Raw genomic sequence first — 23,052 nt, forward strand, 5'->3', positions numbered from 1 at the left:
ATAGGTCATCCTTAGAGTAGGCTTCACCAATGTAGGGAATTGGTTAAATAAAAACAACCCTTCTTACCCTGCTTTTATAGTAATTTCAAAATTCTTAAAGTTCTTGTAACCAATGAAATTACTTTCTGGTTCTATCAGAACAGAAAAATGTGGCAAGACTGCGAATAGAAAGGAAGAGACCACATTACCTATTAACTTTAAAACAACACCCCCACCCACCCCACACCACCACCACCACCACTACCATCATCATCATCATCATCATCATCATCATCATCATCATCATCATCATCCAACGTCCCCAGGGCAAGCTGGAACCAGAGTTTAGGCATTTAGGCGCCACCCACCACCTCCCCAAGGCTCCAACCACTACTTCCAACCTTACCAGGAGGATGCCTCATCTCCATCACAGAGAGATTTGCATTAGGGATTTGAAAAAGCTCTTAACTCATTCTAGGTTAGCATTTAATGGTCAGAGTAATTACCATATTCTTTAATTTCAAAGGATGTGGCTGCTGTGGTTGAAAAATCTTCTTTATATTTAGCTTTAATTGTCCATACACCATATCTAGGGAAGCAAAATATTTAAAATTATAGATGGGAACAAATATCTTTAGCTTACCTAGAGGAGATCTAATAAATTCCCATTTAAAAGAAGTTAGAATACATATGTCGCTTAAGTGACTGTTGTGTGAGTAACTTTTGGGTTCTGTTTTGTGCCAGTCCTAGGGCTTGAACTCAGGGCTGATTCTTGAGCATTTTTGTGCTCAAAGCTAACACTCTACCATTTGAGCCACAGTGCCACTCCTAGCTTTGTGGTGGTTCATTGGAGATAAGAGTCTCGTGGACTTTTCCTGCCCAGTCTGGCTTTTCTAACTGAGATCCTTGATCCTCAGATCTCAGCCTCTGGAGTAGCCAGGATTACAGGTGTGAGTCACTGGCACCCAGCTGTGTGAGATTTTTTAAGCAAATAGAAATAATTGAGCATTTTAGGATAGTAGAAAACGTTTAGTGGTTTCTTCAGATATTATGTTACTTTCTAGGTATTTTATCTTAACATAGTCATTAGCTTTGATTTGAACTGATTGATGTCAACTATGGATCTTACCTAATCTTGTATGTTACCATACTAACATACAATGGAAATCTGCAATATAAATAAAGATGTACAAGATGGTCTCTAGAAACATGTAATGCAAGTCAAGCCTGTCCAATGATAACATTCATATCTCATATAAATGAAAAGATGGCTGGAGGCAATGGACGACTTATTTAAAGAAGAAAAGATCAGTTTATTTAACAACTTCTACTCAAAAATATTTATTGAATACTAAGAGTAATCATTAGATACAAAAAACTTGAACAAAGCCAGGCAATGGTAGCTTACACCTGTAAATCCTAGCTACTCAGGAGGCTGAGATCTGAGGATCAAAGTTTGAAACCAGAAAAGTCTGTGAGATTCTTATTCCATTGACCAGAAAATACTGGAAGTAGAGCTGTGGCAGAAAAGTCTGTGAGATTCTTATTCCATTGACCAGAAAATACTGGAAGTAAAGCTGTGGCTCAAGTGTTAGAGCAACAACTAACCTTGAGCAAAAAAGCCAAGTGAAAGCACAAGGCCCTGAGTTCAAGCTCATATACACACACACCTCACAACTTGAAAATAACACAAGAGTTATGGTGTTCATAGAGTTAATTGTCCACGTGAGTTCAAATCCTCACTTTTCTCTTTTCTACTAGGTTTTAAGGTGGGGAAATTAATATAAATTGCAAATTGAGAAACAATTTTGTAAATTGGTTATATAGCCATAAATATTCATGTTATGGCTATCATTATAATAGCAATTCAGCTAATGTTTACCAAATACGTATTGTACTGAAGTACTAACATATAGTAAGAAATAGAAGAAAAAAAGGATTTTGCCCTTAAGGAGTTTAAAATCAAGAGGGGAATAAAAACAAACAAATAAATAGTTATAGATTAAGATAAATGTTACGAAGAAAATATAAAGAGAGAGAAAGAGACAGAGATAGAGAGAAAGGCAGAGAGAGAGAGAGAGAGAGAGAGAGAGAGAGAGAGAGAACGCATCCAGTGATTGTCTTTGCAAAGTCAACCTTTCCCTAAAGGTGAGAAGAAGCTAGCTTTATGAGAAAACAGCATGTGCAAAGGTGCTGAGGTGGGAAAGCACTGATCGTGAATGACTTCCATGGCTGATATGTAATCCTCCATCCTGGGGCAAGGGGCACAAAATAAGGCTAGAGAGAAATGATAATAGCAATAAAATAACAAGTTCAGTTCTGCTCTATAAAGCACGGAGTATTTCCACAAAAGTATACAATGTAAAAATGATCCAAATGACTTAACTCTCACAATTTCAATAGAAAATTCTCAGAGAATTTTAATACAATGGATTCACTACAAGCTATCCTGTATTAGGCGCAGAAAAGATGACCATAAGACATACCTTCCTCTGTGGTAGTCTATATAGACAAAACCCACAGGGCTGTTTTTTTTTTTTTGTTGTTGTTTTGTTTGTTTGTTTTGGGTCCAGTCATGGGGCCTGAACTCTGGGCCTGGGCGCTGTCCATTAGCTCTTCTGCTCAAGGCTAGCGCTCTACCACTTGAGCCACAGCGCCACTTCCAGCTTTTTTCTTTTTGCTTATGTGGTGCTAAGGAATCGAATCCAGGGCATCAGGCATGCAAGGCAAGCGCTCTACCACTGAGCTACCTTCCCAGCCCAGGGCTGTGTTTTTTTTTTTTAATAAGCTTAAATAGCTAGACTATTTGAGCCTTTCAGAGACAAGAGATGACAATTTGGATGAAAAAGAAGAAAAAAGCCCAAGGACTATTTTTTTCTCTTCCCAATTTTTCTTTCTATTTGTAGACATAATGAGCAAAGCATTGGGGGTCTTACTATGTTGCCCAAGCTGCCTCTGAACTATTGAGCTCCTCTTGCTTCTGCCTCCAGAGTCTGGGAGTACAGGCAAGTGGTGCTGGGCTCTTGGATGTTTTTTGTTGTTGTTGTTTGCTGGGCAGGGGTAAGAGGGGTTAGATGGTGAAGGGAATCTTATTTCTCAGTAGACGGGGAAAGCAGTAGACAAATGAAGGGAAGCGGGAAGGAGGTGTGTGGAAGGAATGTGTGAAGAATTACACGTATATCCTACACAATTAAAAAGAGTGAGAGAAGGGGTGGGTAGGGGAGGGATGGGTGAGAATGTTGAAAGGGGGGACACTGATCAAGACATATTGCATTAACAAAACTCTTTGTTAAATGGCAACTCCTTTGTACAACTACTTAAAGATAATTTTTTTAAGAAGGAAAAAATTTTTAAAGAAATCAAAGGCATATCACCCTTGTGGTATATTTTGTCAACGCTAGGTGGTGCCATAGGACTGTATATTTTACTTCAACATTCAAGTTCCACATAGGCTGTTTACAGACAACTTATATTAACAAGTGTTTTTACATACTTGGGATTGGGAGGAATCTTGAAGTCAGGAAAAGAGATAATTCCAGTATAATCATTTTCTTCAACCACGTCAACTTTTGATCCCTCAGGATCCTTTGAATAAAACACAAACATCCTAGAATAACAAACTTCTTAAAATTATTTTAAAAGAAGATGAAGAAATAAGAAAGAATAATGGAGTATGAGTTTCAATATCATAACTGAAACTCTTTCACACATCTAATATATTCCAACAAAAAAGAATACTATGAAATACATCCTTTTTTAAAATATTCTAATAAAAAAGCTTCTACTTATGTTCCATTAATTCTTTTTTTTTTTTTGGTGGGCCGTGGGGCCTAAACTCTGGGCCTGCGTGCTGTCCCTCAGCTCTTCAGCTCAAGACTAGTGCTCTACCACTTGAGCCACAACACCACTTCTGGCTTTTTCTGCTTCTGTGGTGCTGAGGAATCAAACCCAGGGCCTCATGCATGCGAGGCAAGCACTCTACCACTGAGCCACTTTCCCAGCCTTTGCATTAATTCTTGATGGCACTGCTTTAACAAAAGAAACAGCTAAAGACCCAGATGCCCCACCACAGATGAATGGATCCAAAAATTGTGGTATCTATACACAATGGAATATTATGCAGCCATTAGAAATGAAAAAATAATGGCATTTGCAGGGAAATGGATGGAGCTAGAAGGAATCATGTTGAGCGAGGTAAGCCAAGAACGAAGAGACAAACGGTACATGGTCTCCCTGATAAGTGGATGCTAAATCCAAAATGTTAGGTGATACGACAAAACTAACAGGACTTAAGAAACAAAGAACTCCCACTCATCTGGTTGAACCACTACTAAATATCCCCATGCTGCTGATCACATATATGGTATATAACATGTGAACACCGTTATATGTTACAGACTGTGATAGACAATTTGCTCCAGGAAAGTTAGAATGAACTTGTGACTTTAAATGAGCATCATTATTCCACAATACTGTGAAATTCTGGAAATTATGTAATCACTTAATCACAATCAAAAAAAAAAAAAAAAGAACCTCAGGGAAGGTAGGGAGGGAGGGGATGGTAGGGGGAAAACAATGGAGGGGGTAACAATGTTCAAGAGGAAGTGTACTCATTACCTCACTCATGTAACTGTAACCCTCTGTATAGTATCTTTACAATTAAAAAAAAAAAAGAAACAGCTAAGGAAGAACTTAAATGATTTTGTTCAAAATCCTTCAACATGTTGAGCTTAATTTTACATGAACAATTTATATATGTGTATTATATAGATATGCATCTGTAATATACCCAGAGTAGATGCTAATAACTCATTTTGGGTCACTGAATGGTTCAAGTGAGCTGTGAGGACAGACTTATGAAATGAGAACCATTGTCTTAAAAAAAAAAGAGTTAAAATATCATTTAAATAAATGAAAGAATACTTACGATGAAAGTTAGCACAGTTTCTCTTTTGGCTGGCTTCAAATCATCATTCAGTGAGTAAACTCTAACCTTAACTGTAAAAAATAATTTGATAGAATTAAAAACTATGCTCAACCAGTAGTATTCTGATAAACTTTTTGACAATTATGACATAGATAAATCTCATTTAAAAAACCCGATAGGTGGGCTGGGAAGGTGGCTCAGTAGTAGAGCACTTGCCTTGCATGCTTGAGGCCCTGGGTCGGATTCCTCAGCATCACATAAGCAGAAAAAAAGAAAAGCTAGAAGAGGCACTGTGGCACAAGTGGTAGAGTGCTAGCCTTGAGCTGAAGAGCTGAGGGACAGTGCCCAGGCCCAGAGTTCAGGCCCCACGACCAGACGCCACCCCCCACCCCACCCCCAAAAAAACCCGACAGGCAACACATACACAAAAAAGTATATTTAAAATAAAATGATAGTTAAGACATAAAATTCTTTCATTTTATAAAGAATCCTCAGAGATTTAAAAAAAAAAAGATCAGCTTTTGTGAGTGAATGTAAAGTGGAGCTCACTTTACTAAATAAGCTTACATATAACATTTTGGGAACAATCCATAGTATGAAATCAGTTAAAAATTAGTTCCTTAAGTATCATGACTTCAGTAGTAGCAAAAAAGGGAACCAGGTGTTTCTAGGAGAGCATAAGAATACTGTTGTATCCACTTCCAGCTTTTTTGCTAGTTTATTGGAGATGAGTGTCATGGGCTTTTCTGCCTAGGCAGGCTTTGAACCTTGATCATACCTTAATGTAGATACTCAGCCTCCTGAGTAGCTAGATTACAGGTATGAATCACCAGCACCCAGTTTACTATACACTTTTTTAAAGACACACTTGTGGGCTGTTTAGAGGTAGAGCACTCACCTAGCATGAGCAAGGTCCTGGGTTCAATCTATTGTTTCTAAGAGGCTTTGTGTTAGGAAGTTTCTGTATACATTTCATCACAGATTTGTTCATTAAGCCCCACAGGCAGGTAGGGGAAGGGAAATCAAAATCTTCTTATACAGTAAAAACATAATTCTAAATTATCACTGAACTTTAAATCCTACTGGAACATTCATTATCAGATAAAACTGATTTCACTGTAGCTGTGTGTATGTGCTTCAGACTTTTTTTTTTAGCATGAAATCTATTTATTAAGTCTCATTTACTATTAAAAGAAAAAAAGAAGTAAAAAAAAAAAGAATACTGTTGTATATTAGGGCTGAAGATTGTAATGAAACTGGGACCCTGATTTAGCCATGATACATACACTCAAACTTAAATAAACCAATAAGGCTCCTAACCTTAGTGCAAAAGGCAAATTCAAATTGTATAGTTTTAGCTATTGAGCCACATGTTACAATTGTTCTCCCATTATTAGAAGGACTATGGCAGGAGCCAATGGTTCATTTCCTTCCATTTCTTTCTGCCAATAGACTTCTATTCATTCAGCAAAAGGCTCTGTTTAGTTGCCTTATTTATTTATTTATTTACTTATTTGTTTATTGCATTTATAAAGGTGATGTACAGAAGCGTTACAATTACACAAGTCAGGTAAAGAGTAAATTTCTTTTTAGACAGTGTCACCCCTTCCCTAGCTCTCGCAGTTTTTCCCTCCCATTCCTACCACAAGGTCTATAGTTCATTTTCCACATAGTGTCTAGTGAGTACCACTACTGCATTTGTTCAGCCTTTGTCCCTCTATTTCTTCACTCCCCCTAGCTCTCCCCCAAGCAGATACAAGATGGAAAGCTTCACGAATCTGTTTCTCATCCTTGCACAGGTGCCATGCTAATCTTCGCTGTATAGTTCCAATTTTTAGTATACGTGCTGCCGAAGCAAGACTCTGTTTAGTTTTCAATTCATGGCCCTTTGATTGAATTCCTTCCAAAGACTTTGTCATTCCTTTAGGGTTTTGTTGATGCTCAGTGATTTCATGGCCAGAACAAATAATAAAACAAGGAACACAGAAAGCCCAATCCCTTTTAGAGGATCAGCATCATGCAAAGCTCTACAAGATGCCCCAGGAAAGCACAAGATAACACAACAACGCGCTCTGTAAATCTCCACATTCAGCTCTCTCCCTCCCCTCCTGTGTCACCCACCTCAATCAAATCCTCCCTCCCATCTATCTACACATACACCCAGTCCAGGCCTGAGAGCCAGTGGATAATTTCAGAGACCGTATACAGCAAAAGTAAAACCCTGGAGTTCCAAAGCTTAGTTTCACTGTGGTCTTCTACATCCAATGGTGACCTTGAGGCAGACAAGTAATTCCCTTAAACTTTAGTTCAGTCATGAATGAGAAACAACATTTTCTCTCCTTCTAGTGTTATCCTGAGAAGATAGCAGAGCCGGGCCTGGTGGTTCATACCTGTAATCATAGCTAATCACTAGGCTGAGATCTGAGGATTGTGATTCAAAGCCAGCCAGGGCAGGAAAGTCTGTAAGACTCTTTTCTCCAATTAACTACCAGAAAACTGGAAGTGGTGCTGTGTCTCACAGTGGTAGAATGCTAGCCTTGAACATAAGAGCTCAGCGACAGCACCCAGGCTCTGAGTTCAAGCCCTGTGAGCTATTAAAAACAAACAAACAAACAAACAAAGATAGTAGCTTTGCGTAGCCCAGTACATAATAAATAAGCAAAAACTAAAATAAAATTATTATTTCAATGACTACTACATGTCCAGTTTGTGATTAGGTCAGAACATGAATCTTGTTTTCACAGTACTGATGTGTCAGAGCAAGATCAATAAAAGTTTTAGAACAAGACATGACTTGTTTTTCAAAAATTGTCGACTGCCTTCTGTATGCTTGGCAGTGAAATATATGTGGGTGGGGAAAAAAAATCAGCCATGGGTAGATTTTAAGGGACTAGAGGTCAACAGTCTATGTGGAATTCTAGGGGTAGAAAGGGCAAAGCTGTAATCTTAATTCTAGCTGCTACTTGTTTAATACCTTGCTTAAGTCCTAATATATGTTCAAAAAGCTCTTTTTTTCCTTGGAAATAACTAATAGGATAGATTAGTAATAGTTGATTTTGCAGCTTATTTAGAAATCAAACTCATATTTGAAAGTATAGAAGTCATTAAAGAATTTCATCTGTTTTAAAAGCACGATGGAAATATGTTCACATTCAATTTTAGTCGTTAAAAAGTCCTACAATAAATATAGTGTTGATTTTCCCACAAAGAAAGAAATACCTTATACTCTACCTGACTGATGGGGAGTGTATACGGGTTTGTCTGTTTGAATGAAGAGAAACCCATTGTCATGGGTTATTGGCATTTTCTTTGATTTTGAAAAATGCTTCGATATCACTTCCAGGTACACATGTGAATCTGAGATTTGTTCTCTAGACAGTTGTTTGGGTTGTATCTGTAAAGAGAATGTTGGTGGAAAAGGAATATAATTCTGAGGTTATAAAACATGTTGATTTCCTAAAAACCACACCAACACGTAGCGAGTATCTGCTAGGTAAAGTTTTCAACAAATCCTGTTTTTGTTTCCAACAAATTCTTGACTCTCTCCTCTGCCCTCCCTTGACAATAACATTAATGAGACATCTGCCTCCCACAGTAAGAAAAGAAATGAAGGATCTGGCTCTCATTGGAACAAAAGTGTGTGTGTGTGTCTGTGTGTATCTGTGTGTCTGTGTGTGTGTGTGTGTGTGTGGGAGAGAGAGAGAGAGAGAGAGAGAGAGAGAGAGAGAGAGAGAGAGAGATCATTTAAAAAGTCACTCTGGGAGCTGAGACGATAGTACTCCAAATTCTAGGGTAGTGCCGATTACACAGTGAGATCCTGTTTCAAAAACCAAAAACAAAATCAAAAACAGGAGAAAAAAAAAACAGAAAAGCTGACATTATCCAAAAAGAAATATACTCAGACCTGACTTATGTAACTGTAATCCCTCTATATCTCACCTTTATAATAATAAGGAAAGAAAAAAGAAAAAATTTTAAAAAAGAACACCAACCAACCCAAACAAATAAAGAGTGGTTCAGAGACCACCCAAATTCCTTCAGTGTCTAAAATCATAATCAAACTTCAGCTTTAAGCAATTGAAAACCTTTTTGTTTCCTAATATTTTCATCTGCTTAATTAAACCACTGCCAAAAACTCATAAGAAACCTTGCCTTCACTCAGACAGCCAGTTAATCTGCCTTCTCCATTCTCCATATACAAGCAACCTCTGGCCGGAGGTATTAAATTTTGTATTAAATCACACCCTTCTGCTCCCCCAGAGTAGAGGTATACGCTCAAACTTGTGCATGTAAATTGCAATTTAACCCTATTTACATTCTGTAGCAAGTGAATTTCATACATTAGCATAGGCAATAAAAGCAAAACAAGGGTTACTATGAAAATTTAAGCTCAAGGAAACACAAGCTGAGAGTCATTATCATCAAGTCACAAGGTATGTGATTAGTATTAGAGATATTTGGAAAAGATCTTTAGATTTTCTGTGCTCAGGTTGGTTTGCAAGTATCCAAAAGACCAAGTTCAGACCAGCAACAAGTTGTTAAAGCTATAATACATACACCACAGTCAATGTACTCAAAGAGGAAACAATGGCTCAGCATCAAACAACTGAGACAATACTTTATAATAAGATGAAATTAAATGCTTAAGACATGTATCAACATTTGTGATCTTCCCACTCTGTTGGCTTTTTCAATTAACCATCTGGAACTTTCTGTGTCAATGGAAATGTTCTAGGACTGTGCTGTCCAATATGGCAGCCACAGGTCACCTGGTTACCTGAGCACTTGGGGCTAACCTGAGAATGAGGAAGTCAATGTTGGGTTTCAGTTTTGCTTGTTTGATCTAAATTTAAAGGTCAATGTCCACAAGGGGGACTCATGATTACCTGCACATTACTAGGTAAGATTTATTTACTGCAAATAACACTTTGGGAAAATGAATTTTAACGTTTAATAAACCCAGATGAGCGTATTTGTTAAGAGATGAGAACATTTTACTATCAAAAGCTACTTGGGAGGCAAAGATTGAAGGATAGCAGTTAATGGCCAGCCTGGGCAAAAATCGGTTTGTGGACCTCCATCTTGACCAATGTCCAGACATAGGGTGGCATGTACTTGTTATATGAACTGTAGGGGAGACACAGTGGCTAGTCATAATGGCATGGGCCTGTCATCTCAATGATATGAGAAAGCACAGATAGGAGAATCACAGTACAGGATGGCCCAGGCATAAGTCAGAGCCAATCTTACAAATTAACTAACAGAAAAAGTATTGGTGGAGTGGCTCAAGTGGTAGAGCCGTTGGCAAGTGAGTGGTCCTGAGCTCAAAGCCCAGTACTATTTTTTTAAAGCCTATTGAGAGAAGGATTTTGGTTAGAATTTATTTAAATCAATGTTTCTCAAACACAAGTAATGTATACACCTCATTATCTGTTTATTTATTTTTGGTGCCAACCCTGAGGCTTTCACTCTGGGGACTGGGAGGTGTCCCTGAGCTTTTTTGCTCAAAGCTAGCACTCTACCTACCACTTGAGCCAGAGCTCCACTTCCAGCAGTTTTAATGGTTAATTGGAGATAAGAGTCTCACACTTTCCTGCATGGGCTGGCTTCCAATCGAAAACCTCAAATCTCAGCTTCTTGAGTAGCTAGGATTACAGGCATAAGTCACTAGCACCCAGCATTATACCGCCTTCTTAAAAGAATTCAAATGTTACAGAAATTTCTCAGGGTTCACAACTTTTTAAAATATATTATACTTTGTCTCAACTATGTGCAAACCTAAAATTAGATATAAACTTATGCTTATGATATTTAGATATTTTAAAAATAAAAATAGACTTATAAAACAAATTCAAAAGAATACAAAAAACAAGTATTCTAATCTTAAGCTCTCTATGAAATTTCAATTGATAATTTTTTAAATCAAGAAATCACTTTGGAGAAACACAGGTCTGAATGAACCCCTAGAGTCTCTGTACATATGTACAGAAATATGCACACATTTACAAAAATAGTTACAGACATACCCTACAAATGTAAAGAAAATGAAAGATAAATACATACTGTTAGGATGGCAGAGTTTTGGAATTTATTTTCTGGGGATAAGGTAACAGAACCTGAAGCATAAGTAAATGTTTTATCAGGATAACTTTTTATAGAAATTACTGCCTCAAATGCCTCCATGTACCCATAGACTTGAATCACGACATTTTCAGATGCACCAACACGCAGTACTTTGGGTGCAGATATGACATAGCTGTAGAATAGAAAAACAAAATATTTAGCAATTTAATATTGCCTATCTTCTTTTTTCACTTAATATAATTTTTTATTGTGAAAATACTGTACAGAGGGGTTACAATTACATGGCAAGATAATGAGTACATTTCTTATCAAGCATTGTAGCCTCCTCCTTTGTTTCCCCTTCCCATCCCTTGCCTATCTTCTTATGTATCTATTTTTCCTCTTGTTTGAGATTTGATTTAAAATAGACATACTTCAGTCTAAAAATATGACAACAAATTTTATTTTGTGATCTCTGATAATTTCAGCATTGTTTCCAAGAAAAAGTAACTTACAATTAAGATCTGAAAAGTCAATTTGGAATTGGGTTTACATTTAGAGAGGTAAGAATAGCATTTGCTTTATATTACTGCTGCAAAGAATAACCTGTGTTGAAAGATAAATGGAGTTGTTATCCTCTTCTTTTTTCTCTTTCTTTCTTTCTTTCTTTCTTTTTTTTGTCAGTCATGGGGACTGAACACTGGGTCTGGGTGCCGTCCCTCAGCTCTTCAACTCAAGGCTAGCACTCTACCGCTTGAGCCATAGCACCACTTCTGGATTTTTCTGCTTATGTGGTGCTGAGGAATCGAACCTAAGGCCTCATGCATACAAGCACTATACCATGGAGCCATCACCTTCCCAGCCCCTCTTCTTTCTTTTTTCTTCCCCCTTTCTTTCTCCAGTGATGAAAATAAAAGTAACATTTAATGTCATGTCTGACATCTGCTGGGAGAGATGGAGGAGAATGATGAAAGGGGTGAATTGATTAAGATGCTTTGTGCTCATAAACTGAGGTGTGAATCGAAAGCCCTTTTTATAACTACTAAGATATGAAACAAACAAATCAAAAGAAGTTAAATCGAACATAGTAGAACAACACTTTCAACAGCTGTCCTAAATCAGACATGTTAAAATGGAAGAGAGGAAGGAAGAAGGAGGGATGGAAGGAGGGAGGGGGAGAGGAAGAAGAAAGAATAGAAGGAAGAAAGGAAGGTAGGAAGGAAAGAAGGAAGGAAGGGAGAGTGGGAGGAAGAAAAGAAGGGAGAGAGGGAAGAAAGGAGTAAGGGAGGGCTGGGACGACTCAGTGGTAGAGTGCTTGCCTTGCATGCATGAGGCCCTGGGTTCGATTCCTCAGCACCACATAACTAGAAAGCACCACATAACTAGAAGAAAAAAAAGCCGGAAGTGGCGCTATGGCTCAAGTGGTAGAACGCTAGCCTTGAGTGGAAGAGCTTAGGGACAGTGCCTAGGCCCAGAGTTCAGGGCCCATGACCGGCAAAAAAAAAAGAAAGAAAGAAAGGAGTAAAGGAGGGAAGAAATAAGAAAGAAATAAGGGAAAAAAAGAGAGGAAGGAAAAGAGAAATGGGGAAGAGGGAGGGAAAAGGTAGGAGGAAGGGAGGGAAAAAGGGAAAATATTTGATTAGATAATACCCAGTTACTTTTCAGTATTAAAACATTTTTAGAAATCATTTGTAAGATAAAATTTAAAATGCACAAGATCTCAATAACACCAAAAACTGTGAAGAATCAACTTATAAATTTGGAAATAATGACAATAGATTTTCAAAGCTATTTGAACTGTGGTGAGATTCATGAAAGCCACCAAGAAAAATGAAGCAGCAAATACAAATAAGCTATCAATGCCAACAAAGTTTAAATATACTTTGTAACTTATTGAAGAGAAACTGGAATAAATGTGTGAAGTTTTGCAAATAACAATTTCATAAAAGCTGTGGGGAGGAAAGGGATAGTAGGAGAAAAACAAAGGAGGAGGTAACAATGCTCAACAAGAAATGTACTCATTACCTTACTCATGTAATTGTAACCCCTCTGTACAGCATCTTTACAATAAAATAATTTTTTAAAGAAGCTGTCGCATTTTTCACCATTCACCAAATCAAAATGCTTCCATGGCTTTCTTATTTAGAGATGAATCTATTCATTTGGGCAAAGTTATTTCTGTTGAGTTTACTTCTTCACATATTATAACTAACATGCGTCATAAAATGTAGATGGGTTGCTTTTACTTACGTTTGTTCCTGTCCCCAACTTTTCTCCAAGAAGATTAATAAACAAAATATCTCCCAAAGGACCATGGCGGAAGGTGGTACAAAACCATGGGCATAAAACCTTGAAGCTACTTTTCTTTTAAATAAACTTAAGCTTGAAGAATTTGGATAAATTTGTTCTCTGGTTAATTATTAATGACAGAAAGATATCTAAGCAAGAACACCAAAATCGGAACTCAAACACACTTTTGTGTCCATAAATAAAGACAGGAATTATTTTATAGGCGTTTACATCTAAGGGACTTATTTCTCCTTTTCCCTCTTCATTCTCCTTTTTCCCCTCTCTTCTCCTTTCCCTTCCCCTCCCCTATCATCTCCCTCCTTCTCCTTCCTTTCCTTCTTTCATTCCTTTCTTCCCTTCCTTCCTTCCTTCCTTTCTTTTTATCTCTCACTCTCTATTTCTTTCCTTCATTCTGAGGCCTGGACATATGGCCTGGACATACTTTGCCAGCAATATGCTGCTGAGACATTTTCTTAATCCCTCAAAAGATTTAATTTTACTAATACAAATAATAAAAGTATTCTAAAGAGTTTTTCTCCCTGTAGAATGGCTCAACCCTAGAAACCAGAAAGTTGAATTGCCTCTGACCTTTCTTCTCCAGACAAGGGCATTTGCTCTGAGGTGTTCTCTTTGAGCATGGTTTTGAGCATGAAAAAAACATATTTTCCAATATCTATTAATTTAATAACATTCAAAGTTTGCATTGTTTCAGACATGGAGCATGTTTTTAAAGTCATTCATTTCAGAAAGGGTTTTTGATCATTTTAATGTAAGAGCACTAGATGAACAAAATTTCCCATGATGATGGAGTCTTGTTAACAATTTATAAATAAAAAATAATAATTTATAAATAATAAAAATTTATCTTAAAGATTTGTGATTAAATTTATTCTTTCATCACCAACTTTTTCCTTATATCTTTCTTTTATTAGTTCTCTTCTCTACCTTAGTATGTAACGTGTATTCTATTTTAAAGTAATAAATTAGATATCAATAAATGTTAATAAACCATGTTTGTACAAATCAGATGTTTATGGTCACATTGGCATTTCTTACTTTCTTTCTTTCTTTCTTCCTTTCTTTTTTTTTTTGTTGTTGTTGTGGGACCTGAACTCTGGGCCTGGGCGCTGTCCCTCAGCTCTTCAGCTCAAGGCTAACACTTTACCACTTGAGCCACAGCACTACTTCTGGCTTTTTCTGCTTATGTGGTGCTGAGGAATTGAATCCAGGGCCTCATGCATGCAAGGCAAGCACTCTACCACTGAACTACCTTCCCAGCCCTCACATTGGCATTTCTTGCTTTGAGTTAACCAGGTCCTAAATTTATTACAGGGAAGTAAGGAACACAAAACAAAATTGGAGATATATTACTTTCACTAAACATATCTTTTACATATAACATTGAAGTGGAAAAAGTCTGCCACTGTGTTGCCTGGCCATCTAGCCTACTTATTCTAAAACGAAATCTGTAGAATGATTAAGCTGGGTTGTGAAAGATGGGTGAAGTTAAAACAAACAAAGTTCTTTTGCCATCATTTTCGGGAAAAGAAACTAGAGAGAGCAAGAAACCTAAGTAATACTTGAATTTTAAGTGCAAAAAAGCCCAGTTGTCAGGGGCTGGGAAGGTGGCTCAGTGGTAGAGCACTTGCCTTGCATGCATGAGGCTCTGGGTTCAACTCCTCCGTATCACATAAGCAGAAAAGGCTGGAACTGGCGCTGTGGCTCAAGTGGTAGAGCGCTAGCCTTGAGCTGAAGAGCTGAGGGACAGGGCCCAGGCCCAGAGTTCAGGCCCCACAACCAGCAAAAAAAAAAAAAAAAAGCCCAGTTGTCTTGTAGGGTAAATACTAATGAATGGTATTTTCAAACTATTAACATTATTTATCTGCTGGGAAATGTTTGAAGGACTATTGATCTCAAAAGTCCTCAAAAGAGCTGAAATTTATTGGTTCTCAACTTAAAAATTCTGTTTTCCCAATGTCACTCAAAAGTGTGTTTTTCTTCATCTTTGAAAATGTCTTTTAATTTTTTTTACTTTTATATTTTTATATGATTTATTTTTTTTTGGGGGGGGGTCTGGTCGTGGGGCCTGAACTCTGGGCCTGGGTGCTGTCCCTCAGCTCTTCAGCTCAAGGCTAGCGCTCTACCACTTGAGCCACAGTGCCACTTCCAGCTTTTTTCTTTTTGCTTATGTGGTGCTGAGGAATTGAACCAAGGGCCTCATGCATGCAAGGCAAGCGCTCTACCACTGAGCCACCTTCCCAGCCCCTTAATTTTTTTAATACAAATGCTGCATTTCTAAAAGAGAAGACACTCAGGTCTGACAGAAATTTTCATGGTCCCTGTCCCTGAATGTTTTTGCTCTACCACTTTGAGCCACAACACTACTTCCAGCTTTCTGATGGTTACTTGGAGATATGAGTCTCATGGACTTTCTTGCCTAGTCTGGCTTCAAATCATGATCCTCAGATCTCTGTCTCCTGAGTAGTTAGGATTACAAGCATGAGCCACTCACTGGTACCCAGCTAGTATATGACTTTTATTTGGAAACAACTTGGAGGCAAGCAATAGTCATGAGTCATAAATTTAGAAATCAAAAAAGTAATATCTTGTAAGTTTTTGTTTTCATATATTTAACTTCAGATGCCTCCTACATGAGCAGCATAGAAGAGATATGGCTCATAATTGCTCCATTTAATTTTCATGAACTTCTTCTAAGTAGTGTAGAGGCTACCAGACAAACAAAGGCCATCTCCTTAGAATTAAATCATTCTAAATTGAGGCTTGAAAAATCATGGAAGTTATTTTGTCCATAAGTGGTAGACAGCCCCTGGGGTGATTCTGAGGACTACACAACATTTCTCCTTCAGTCTGCTTTTGGGATCAAGTCCCTAGTCTCAGGCCTTACATTATTCTTATGAACTTTATTTCCACCATCAATGCATTATATCCACCAAAGTAAGGGTTATGCATGGAATACTACCAGTACTGCAGAGGCCAGCACACTCACTCTAAGTCTATTTAAGAGCCTTCTCTTGGGGCTGGGAAGGTGGCTCAGTGGTAGAGTGCATGCCTTGCATGCCTGAGGCCCTGGGTTCGATTCCTCAGCACCACATAAGCGAAAAGAAAAAAGCCGGAAGTGGCGCTGTGGCTCAAGTGGTAGAGCACTAGCCTTGAGCTGAAGAGCTGAGGGACAGTGCCCAGGCCCAGAGTTCAGGCACCATGACCGGACCAAAAAAGAAAAAAAAGAGCCTTCTCTTAACATCAGTGTGCAAAAGATATCACGTTGGGAAAACTTAAAAGTAAATGCCTTTTATAGATGGTTTGGGTAGAGGAAGGAAAGAGGAAGAGAGCAGGGGAGAGGGAGAGGGAGAGGGAAAGGAAAAAGGAGGGAGAGAAAATTTTAGTGTATTTTAAACTACATTTCAGGCTGAGTGTGAGGACTCATGCCTGCAATCCCCGGTACATCAGAAGTGGAAATAGAATGACCATCAGACCCACACAGTCCCATTCAGGTAAAATTAGCAGGAGACCCTATGTGAAAAGTAAACTAAATAAATGGGCTTGGGTTGTGCCTCAAGTAGTAGAGCACTTGCCTAGCAACTGCAAGGCTACAAGTTCAATTCTTTGTGCTGCCCTCTCCCCTCAAAATAAAGTTTATTTAGCTATTTAGTGGGATATCCCTGCTACTTATCCATTCTCTTCTAAGTGCAACACTCCCATATAACCCTTGAGAAGGCTGCAAGCGTACCCTCTGATCCCTGGACACATGGTTGACAAACCACTGACACTGACTACCAAACAATCCCTATCAAGTCTCTTGGCTTATTTGTTTCATTCCAATTATTTTCCTCTACCAATTTATCCAAATCCAGGCGGATTTTTTTTTTTTTTTGAGTGATCACGCCAAAATAGAAACCAACAGGTATAGTTTGGCTCTTGAATGTTCTTCAAAGTGTTAAAAGCTTGTTTCTCAGCGTGATAGTCCACTGGGGAGAGTGTGGAAATTTCAGAGGTTGGTCCTTGTAGGAGGTCTTTAAGTATTTGGGGGTGTATTCTTGAAGGGAATAATGGAACCCCCACCTGTTTTTACTTTTCCTCTCACTCTTTCTAGGTCATAAGATCACACCTACCAAACTCTAGTGACCTGAATATATTATGAGTTTTTATTAATAAATACTCACAGCAGTAGGTTTATACTATACTATCTATATTTAGTGCTCATTGGCCTGTGGTTATTTCTAATTTCTAATTCTATTGATATTCTAGAATAACACTCATTTTTATTCCTAGAATAAAAGCAAATTAAAGAAAAAAAAAGCACCTCATTTTCTGTTGACCATATATTTATGGAGAAATTTGGCCCACAGTCTATATATGAAAATGATGTAAATTTCTTTTCTGACCTATTTTGGGACACTGTGTCTTGTATATATGTTTATCTGATTTGGGGAGGGAAGGGGAATTTAAAAAATGGTGAGACAAAGGACCAAGGATGAAGCAATGCAACAATGATACTCATAAGACACTCACCATGTTGGAAATGAACTTTACAACTTGGGGAGGGGAGGGGAAGAAAAGTGGGAGAAAAATGAGAGAGGGGATAGCAATGTTCAACAAGAAATGTACTCATTACCTTGCTTATGTAACTGTAACCTCTCTGTACACCACCTTTACAAGAAAATAATTCAAAAATTGTGACACCTTTTTCTTGTCACAGGTCCTTTTCTAAAATGCAACATGGTTTTAACAATTCTACACAGTGGCATCCAGAAAAGCCATGAGATAGCATGTGCTATTCATCAAGATAGCCCTTTACTTCTTAAGTGTGTTGTGCCCATCTCTGTGAACAGAGAAGCAAATTTAGAATCAACATTAAAAAGTAGAATTGTTAAAGAATTTCTGTACTTCTAAAGTTTTCTTGAACTCGGGGCCTCTCACTTGTTAGGAAGGCATTTTACCACTCGAGCCACATATCCAGTTCTTGTCTCTAATGGTTATTTTTCAGGTAGGGTCTCAAACCCTGATCATTTCACCTTACATATATCTGGCATGGCTGGGGAGGTCGAGTGAGGGGAGGGGAGTGTTCTCACTAACTGGCCCTGATCATGACTGATCTTTCCAACTTCTACCTCCATAGTAACCAGAATTACAGGCATGATACATGGGGCCATACTAATTGATATTTTAAAAAACCGCTAAATAATATCATCTTTATTTATTTTGCTGACAATGGGATTTGAAGTCGGGGCCTCATGCTTCCTTGGTTTGTTGTTTGGCTAGCCGTCTGCCACTTGAGCCACGCTTCTAGCCTGTCTTTTTGCTAATTTGGAGATAAAGTCTCATGGACTTTTCTGCTAGGCTGTTCAACCGCAAGCCTCAAGATCTCAGTAGCTAGGATTACGGCCTCAGTCACTGGTACCTGGCTACTATTTATTTATTTATTTTGTCGGTCATGGGGCTTGAACTCTGGGCCTGCGCGCTGTCCCTCAGCTCTTCAGCTCAAGGCCAGCGCTCTACCACTTGAGCTACAGCGCCACTTCCGGTTTTCTGGTGGTTTATTGGAGATAGGCGTCTCACGGTCTCTCCTGCCCGGGCTGGCTTTGAACCGCGATCCTCAGATCTCAGCCTCCTGAGTAGCTAGGATTACAGGCGTGAGCCACCAGCGCCCGGCTACTACTTATTTTTAAACACTAGCTTAAAAGTATTACCTAGAAACAAACTTCACATAGTTGAAAGTATAGCTTTTGAGTATAATTGCCTTTGTTTAAATTCTGATTTGAACCTTTATGAAGTTGTAAGATCTTGAACAAACTTTTTTTAAAAAAAGAGCATAACATCTATATTCAATCAAAATAGATGTAAACCATTAGCACTATTGTTAAAATTTAATGTTGTAAAGCCGGGCGCTGGTGGCTCATGCCTGTAATCCTAGCTACTCAGCAGGCTGAGATCTGAGGATCGCGGTTCAAAGCCAGCCCGGGCAGGAGAGACCGTGAGACTCCTATCTCCAATAAACCACCAGAAAACCGGAAGTGGCGCTGTAGCTCAAGTGGTAGAGCGCTGGCCTTGAGCTGAAGAGCTGAGGGACAGCGCCCAGGCCCAGAGTTCAAGCCCCACGACCGACAAAAAAAACAAATAAAAAAAATTTAATGTTGTAAAGTATTATCAACATATTGTGATTAGAAGTCATCAACATTTTTTTTTAATGGATATAGATCAAAATTTTGGATACACAGCATCAAAATGATTTTTTTGGGTATTTATGTCTCCCTCTACTGTTAAGGATCTATTTCTGTTATCAAGATGAAATTCATGTGTAGGAAACACAGAAGTTGATAATAAAGTCTTCATTTCGCAAACCCACTAAGCTTATTCCTGTAAGACTTCTGGAATTTTTTAGCCTAATATTCTCATTCTTGGATGTTCACACAACTGGCTTCTTGTCCTAAAGATCTCCGTGTACTTCTTCCTTAGTGAGGCCTTCTTAGCCTGTGTCAACTCTCTTCATGCTTTGGCATTACTCATCTACTAAATAATATGTGACATTACTGAAGATATAAAAATGTTCTTTGAATCCCAAATGATCTCTTAATTGTGTTTTAGACAGGAAGCTGCCCGGATACTGTCTGTAGTTCGCTGCCTTATTGCATACAGAATGTTGAACTGAAGCTGAATAGTTTAAGCATGACATTTTGATGCCAAAGACATTCCAAGCCATTTAGTTATATTTATTCATCTTGGTATTCATCTTGCTCTTTGTTCAAGAAATACACTTCTTGTTTCCAGTCCATAATAAATGTTACTATGAGAAACAAACATAGTAAAAAGGACCATATGAAAGACACATAGAAAACGTGTTCAAGTCAAAATGATGTATTAAATCATTTTTAAGTGTTTTTTTTTTTTAAATGCTAGGGTTTGAACCTAGAGCTGGCACTGACTCGGGAGGTGGTCTACCACTTAATTACACACCTCTGCCATATCTTAAACCTGAATATTTTCATATCTGTACAGAAAACCTTCAAATTAAACTTGTCATATAATAGGTAGCCAAAAATATCAAAACTAACAGCTGCACTTCTAATAAGACAAAATTAAATGGAAAAAAAACAAAGTCTTGATAAAAAATTATATTGTGTTGATGAATATAATTTCATCAAAATAAAAATTAAAAAGGAAAACTCTAGTAATATTTACCCAGTATAGAGAACAGACCAAATGAGTAAATCGAAGACTAAATTGCAAGCCATTTGGAAGAAAAAAAATTTATCAATGAGAATTTATCAACGTGAGTGAAAAATACTTTATTATCTCCAGCATTCTGATTGAAACAATTATATTTATAACATGATGTCATTTTAGGGGCCTTCATTTCTTCGCACCATCACCTTGTGGTGACCCAGTATGGTAAGTAATTACAGATATTTCTAGGGCAGGGCCATGCACAGAGCAGTGAGCACTATCCAACATGGTCCTGACTCTCCACTCAGAATCTTCACAGTGGTCATATGTGATGGGTCTTGACTTCTAAGAGTGTGAAGGGCAGGCTTCTTGGGTACAGTAAGGATTGGTGGTTTAGCTGTTCTGGTGAACTTAGTGTTAGCTACTTTGTTCTCATTTGTGAAAAAGGGTAATAAATTTAAAATGCGATAAATGACTTCACATGCAACCAAGGCTATTTGCTTCAAAAATACAATGAAAAGGTATCACCATCATTTTTAAGTTTGATTTTGCTGTCTGATACTTAGTAAAATTAACAGCATAGAAAATATGTGCGTTACTTAAAAATTAAAGCATTTAATAATGGCATTGAGTATATTCCAGGAGAGGAAAGAAGTTGACATCTTCGTGAATCCTTACTCTGAAAGACAATAAGATATCCTTGTTAAGTTTTTCAAAATAATAAGAATTTCTTTCAAATTACTGAGATTGAAAAAAATTACAGTCCTGCATTTTGAATGAGATTTTCCTGCATTTTGGATGAGATTTTTTTTTTTTTTTTTGGTAGGCTTGAACTCAGGGCCTGGGCACTGTCCCTGAGTTTCTTTTGCTCAAGGCTAGCACCCTAACACTTGAGCAACAGCACCACTCCTGTTCTCTTCTTTTTATGTGGTGCTGAGGAATTGAACCCAGGGCTTCAAGCACCGTAGGGCAAGCACTCTACCACTAAACCACTTCCCCAGCCTAATGTAACTTTTTAAAGCACTTTATCCATAGACCAATACAACAAAAAATATCTAGTAATCTAGGGCTCTCTAGAGTAAATGTAAGCAGCTCTCATTTTGTATAGCTTCCATAATAACTCAGAGGTGATCTCTTGGCATTTTCAATTTTTACTATTTCATTTAAACTTCATAGTATTCTCTCTTTCTGCTTGTCAGTATTAGGATTTGAATTCAGGGCCTGATGCTTTAGCATGCTTTAGCCACACTCCCATCTCTGTTTTGCTTTAGTTGCTTTTCAGAGAGGTTAAGTTCTTTGTCCTAGGCACAGCTATTACCAGAGTCTAGATCACCAAATGCCTGAAATAACATTCCTTTTTCTCTAACAGTATCCCATTACAGTTACATTTTCATACTTCTTATTAGTCATTAACATGGTGCTATGTGTTAAAGGAAGCTAAACACAAAGTTTTTTTATAATAAATAACTGTTAGTATGATTTGGATAACTTAACATAGCAAATATTTTTGTAGTAATGTATTCACTGAGATGGACAATATTAGAGATATAAACTTAAACAAAATGATTGCAGTAAAAACAGGAGGTGCCTGTCTTTGTTTGTATCTTAAAGATGATATATAGAAGAGACAAAAGAATTAAAAAGTACAGCCCAGCGCTGGTGGCTCACACGTGTAATCCTAGCTACTCGGGGGGCTGAGATCTGAGGATCGCAGTTCAAAGCCAGCCCAGGCAGGAAAGTCCATGAGACTCTTATCTCCAATAAACCACCAGAAAAGTGGAAGTGGTGCTGTGGCTCAAGTGGTAGACCGCTAGCCTTGAGCTAAAGAGCTCATTAAAAAAATAAAGAAAGAAAGAAAAGAAAAAAGAAAAAGAATTGTTTAAGTTTACACAGTAACTTGGCTGCAGCTTTTTACTGGGTCTTGAATCTGGGTTTCTGTAGTCTGCTTTCTTCTGCACCTCTTTTGCATGGATTTCCAAGAAGGATAACGTTTTTCCTTACGGGTATGTCTAAGTTTCAACTTTTCAATATTGAATTTTAATGAAAGCATGAAAATGCCCTTTTTAAAAAAGTATTAAGTTATACAAAAATTACTGGTATTGGGCAGAATTCTAGTAGAAAATGTAATAGTTAATCTGCAATCAAATGCTCTACCCATGAGCTATATACCCCCATACCCTGAAAATGTAATACTTACACTACTGTCCAAAATGGAGGTGTTTTTCTTTAAAAGTATCCTTATCTCGGATCTCTTTTGCGATGGTACAGCATTCACTGAAAGCTCTAGTACAGCGTGGCCCTATGGTAATCCGGGCGGCACGCTGGGCACAGGTTTCATCCTTATTCCGATGAGCGCCATCGTAACAGCATTTCTTTAGCACTGCATGTCTGTATTTATCAGCTGAAATAGTGACAAACCAGTTACCCTTGATCAGGTGTAACATCTCAGGCTGAGAAAGAATCTGAAGGCATTCTTGGTTTCCATGGCCAAGTGAGCTCTTAGCCACAATAGCCATAAGCTGACCTGCCTTTCCTTGCAACTACTCCAGGATGACGGAGGATTCCAGTTCATACTATGTGGTTTGAAAGGTCTCCTGAAACTAGCATTTGGT

At 38.0% G+C, this 23,052-nt stretch overlaps 1 protein-coding gene and 1 non-coding gene across 2 annotated transcripts in view; both read right to left on the reverse strand.

Annotated features, from left to right (window-relative positions):
- Positions 1–13,312, reverse strand: part of C5 (complement C5) — a 75,365-nt gene extending 62,053 nt beyond the window's left edge. Inside the window, exons 1-7 of the mRNA XM_042678693.1 lie at positions 13,220–13,312; positions 10,970–11,162; positions 8,138–8,300; positions 4,907–4,977; positions 3,473–3,564; positions 486–568; positions 68–158 (exon numbers count right to left, since the gene is read on the reverse strand). Coding sequence (XP_042534627.1) covers positions 68–158; positions 486–568; positions 3,473–3,564; positions 4,907–4,977; positions 8,138–8,300; positions 10,970–11,162; positions 13,220–13,284 — 758 coding nt within the window. The 5' untranslated portion in view covers positions 13,285–13,312. The remainder of the gene's footprint in view (positions 1–67; positions 159–485; positions 569–3,472; positions 3,565–4,906; positions 4,978–8,137; positions 8,301–10,969; positions 11,163–13,219) is intronic.
- LOC122107154 lies at positions 6,661–6,764 on the reverse strand. Its single transcript, XR_006147297.1, has one exon. It is a non-coding gene; the product is annotated as a U6 spliceosomal RNA (small nuclear RNA).
- Positions 13,313–23,052: the final 9,740 nt, after the last annotated feature.

The sequence above is a fragment of the Dipodomys spectabilis genome, unplaced genomic scaffold, assembly GCF_019054845.1.
Source record: "Dipodomys spectabilis isolate Male_0828 unplaced genomic scaffold, ASM1905484v1 ptg000046l, whole genome shotgun sequence".
NCBI classification, from domain to species: Eukaryota; Metazoa; Chordata; class Mammalia; order Rodentia; family Heteromyidae; genus Dipodomys; species Dipodomys spectabilis.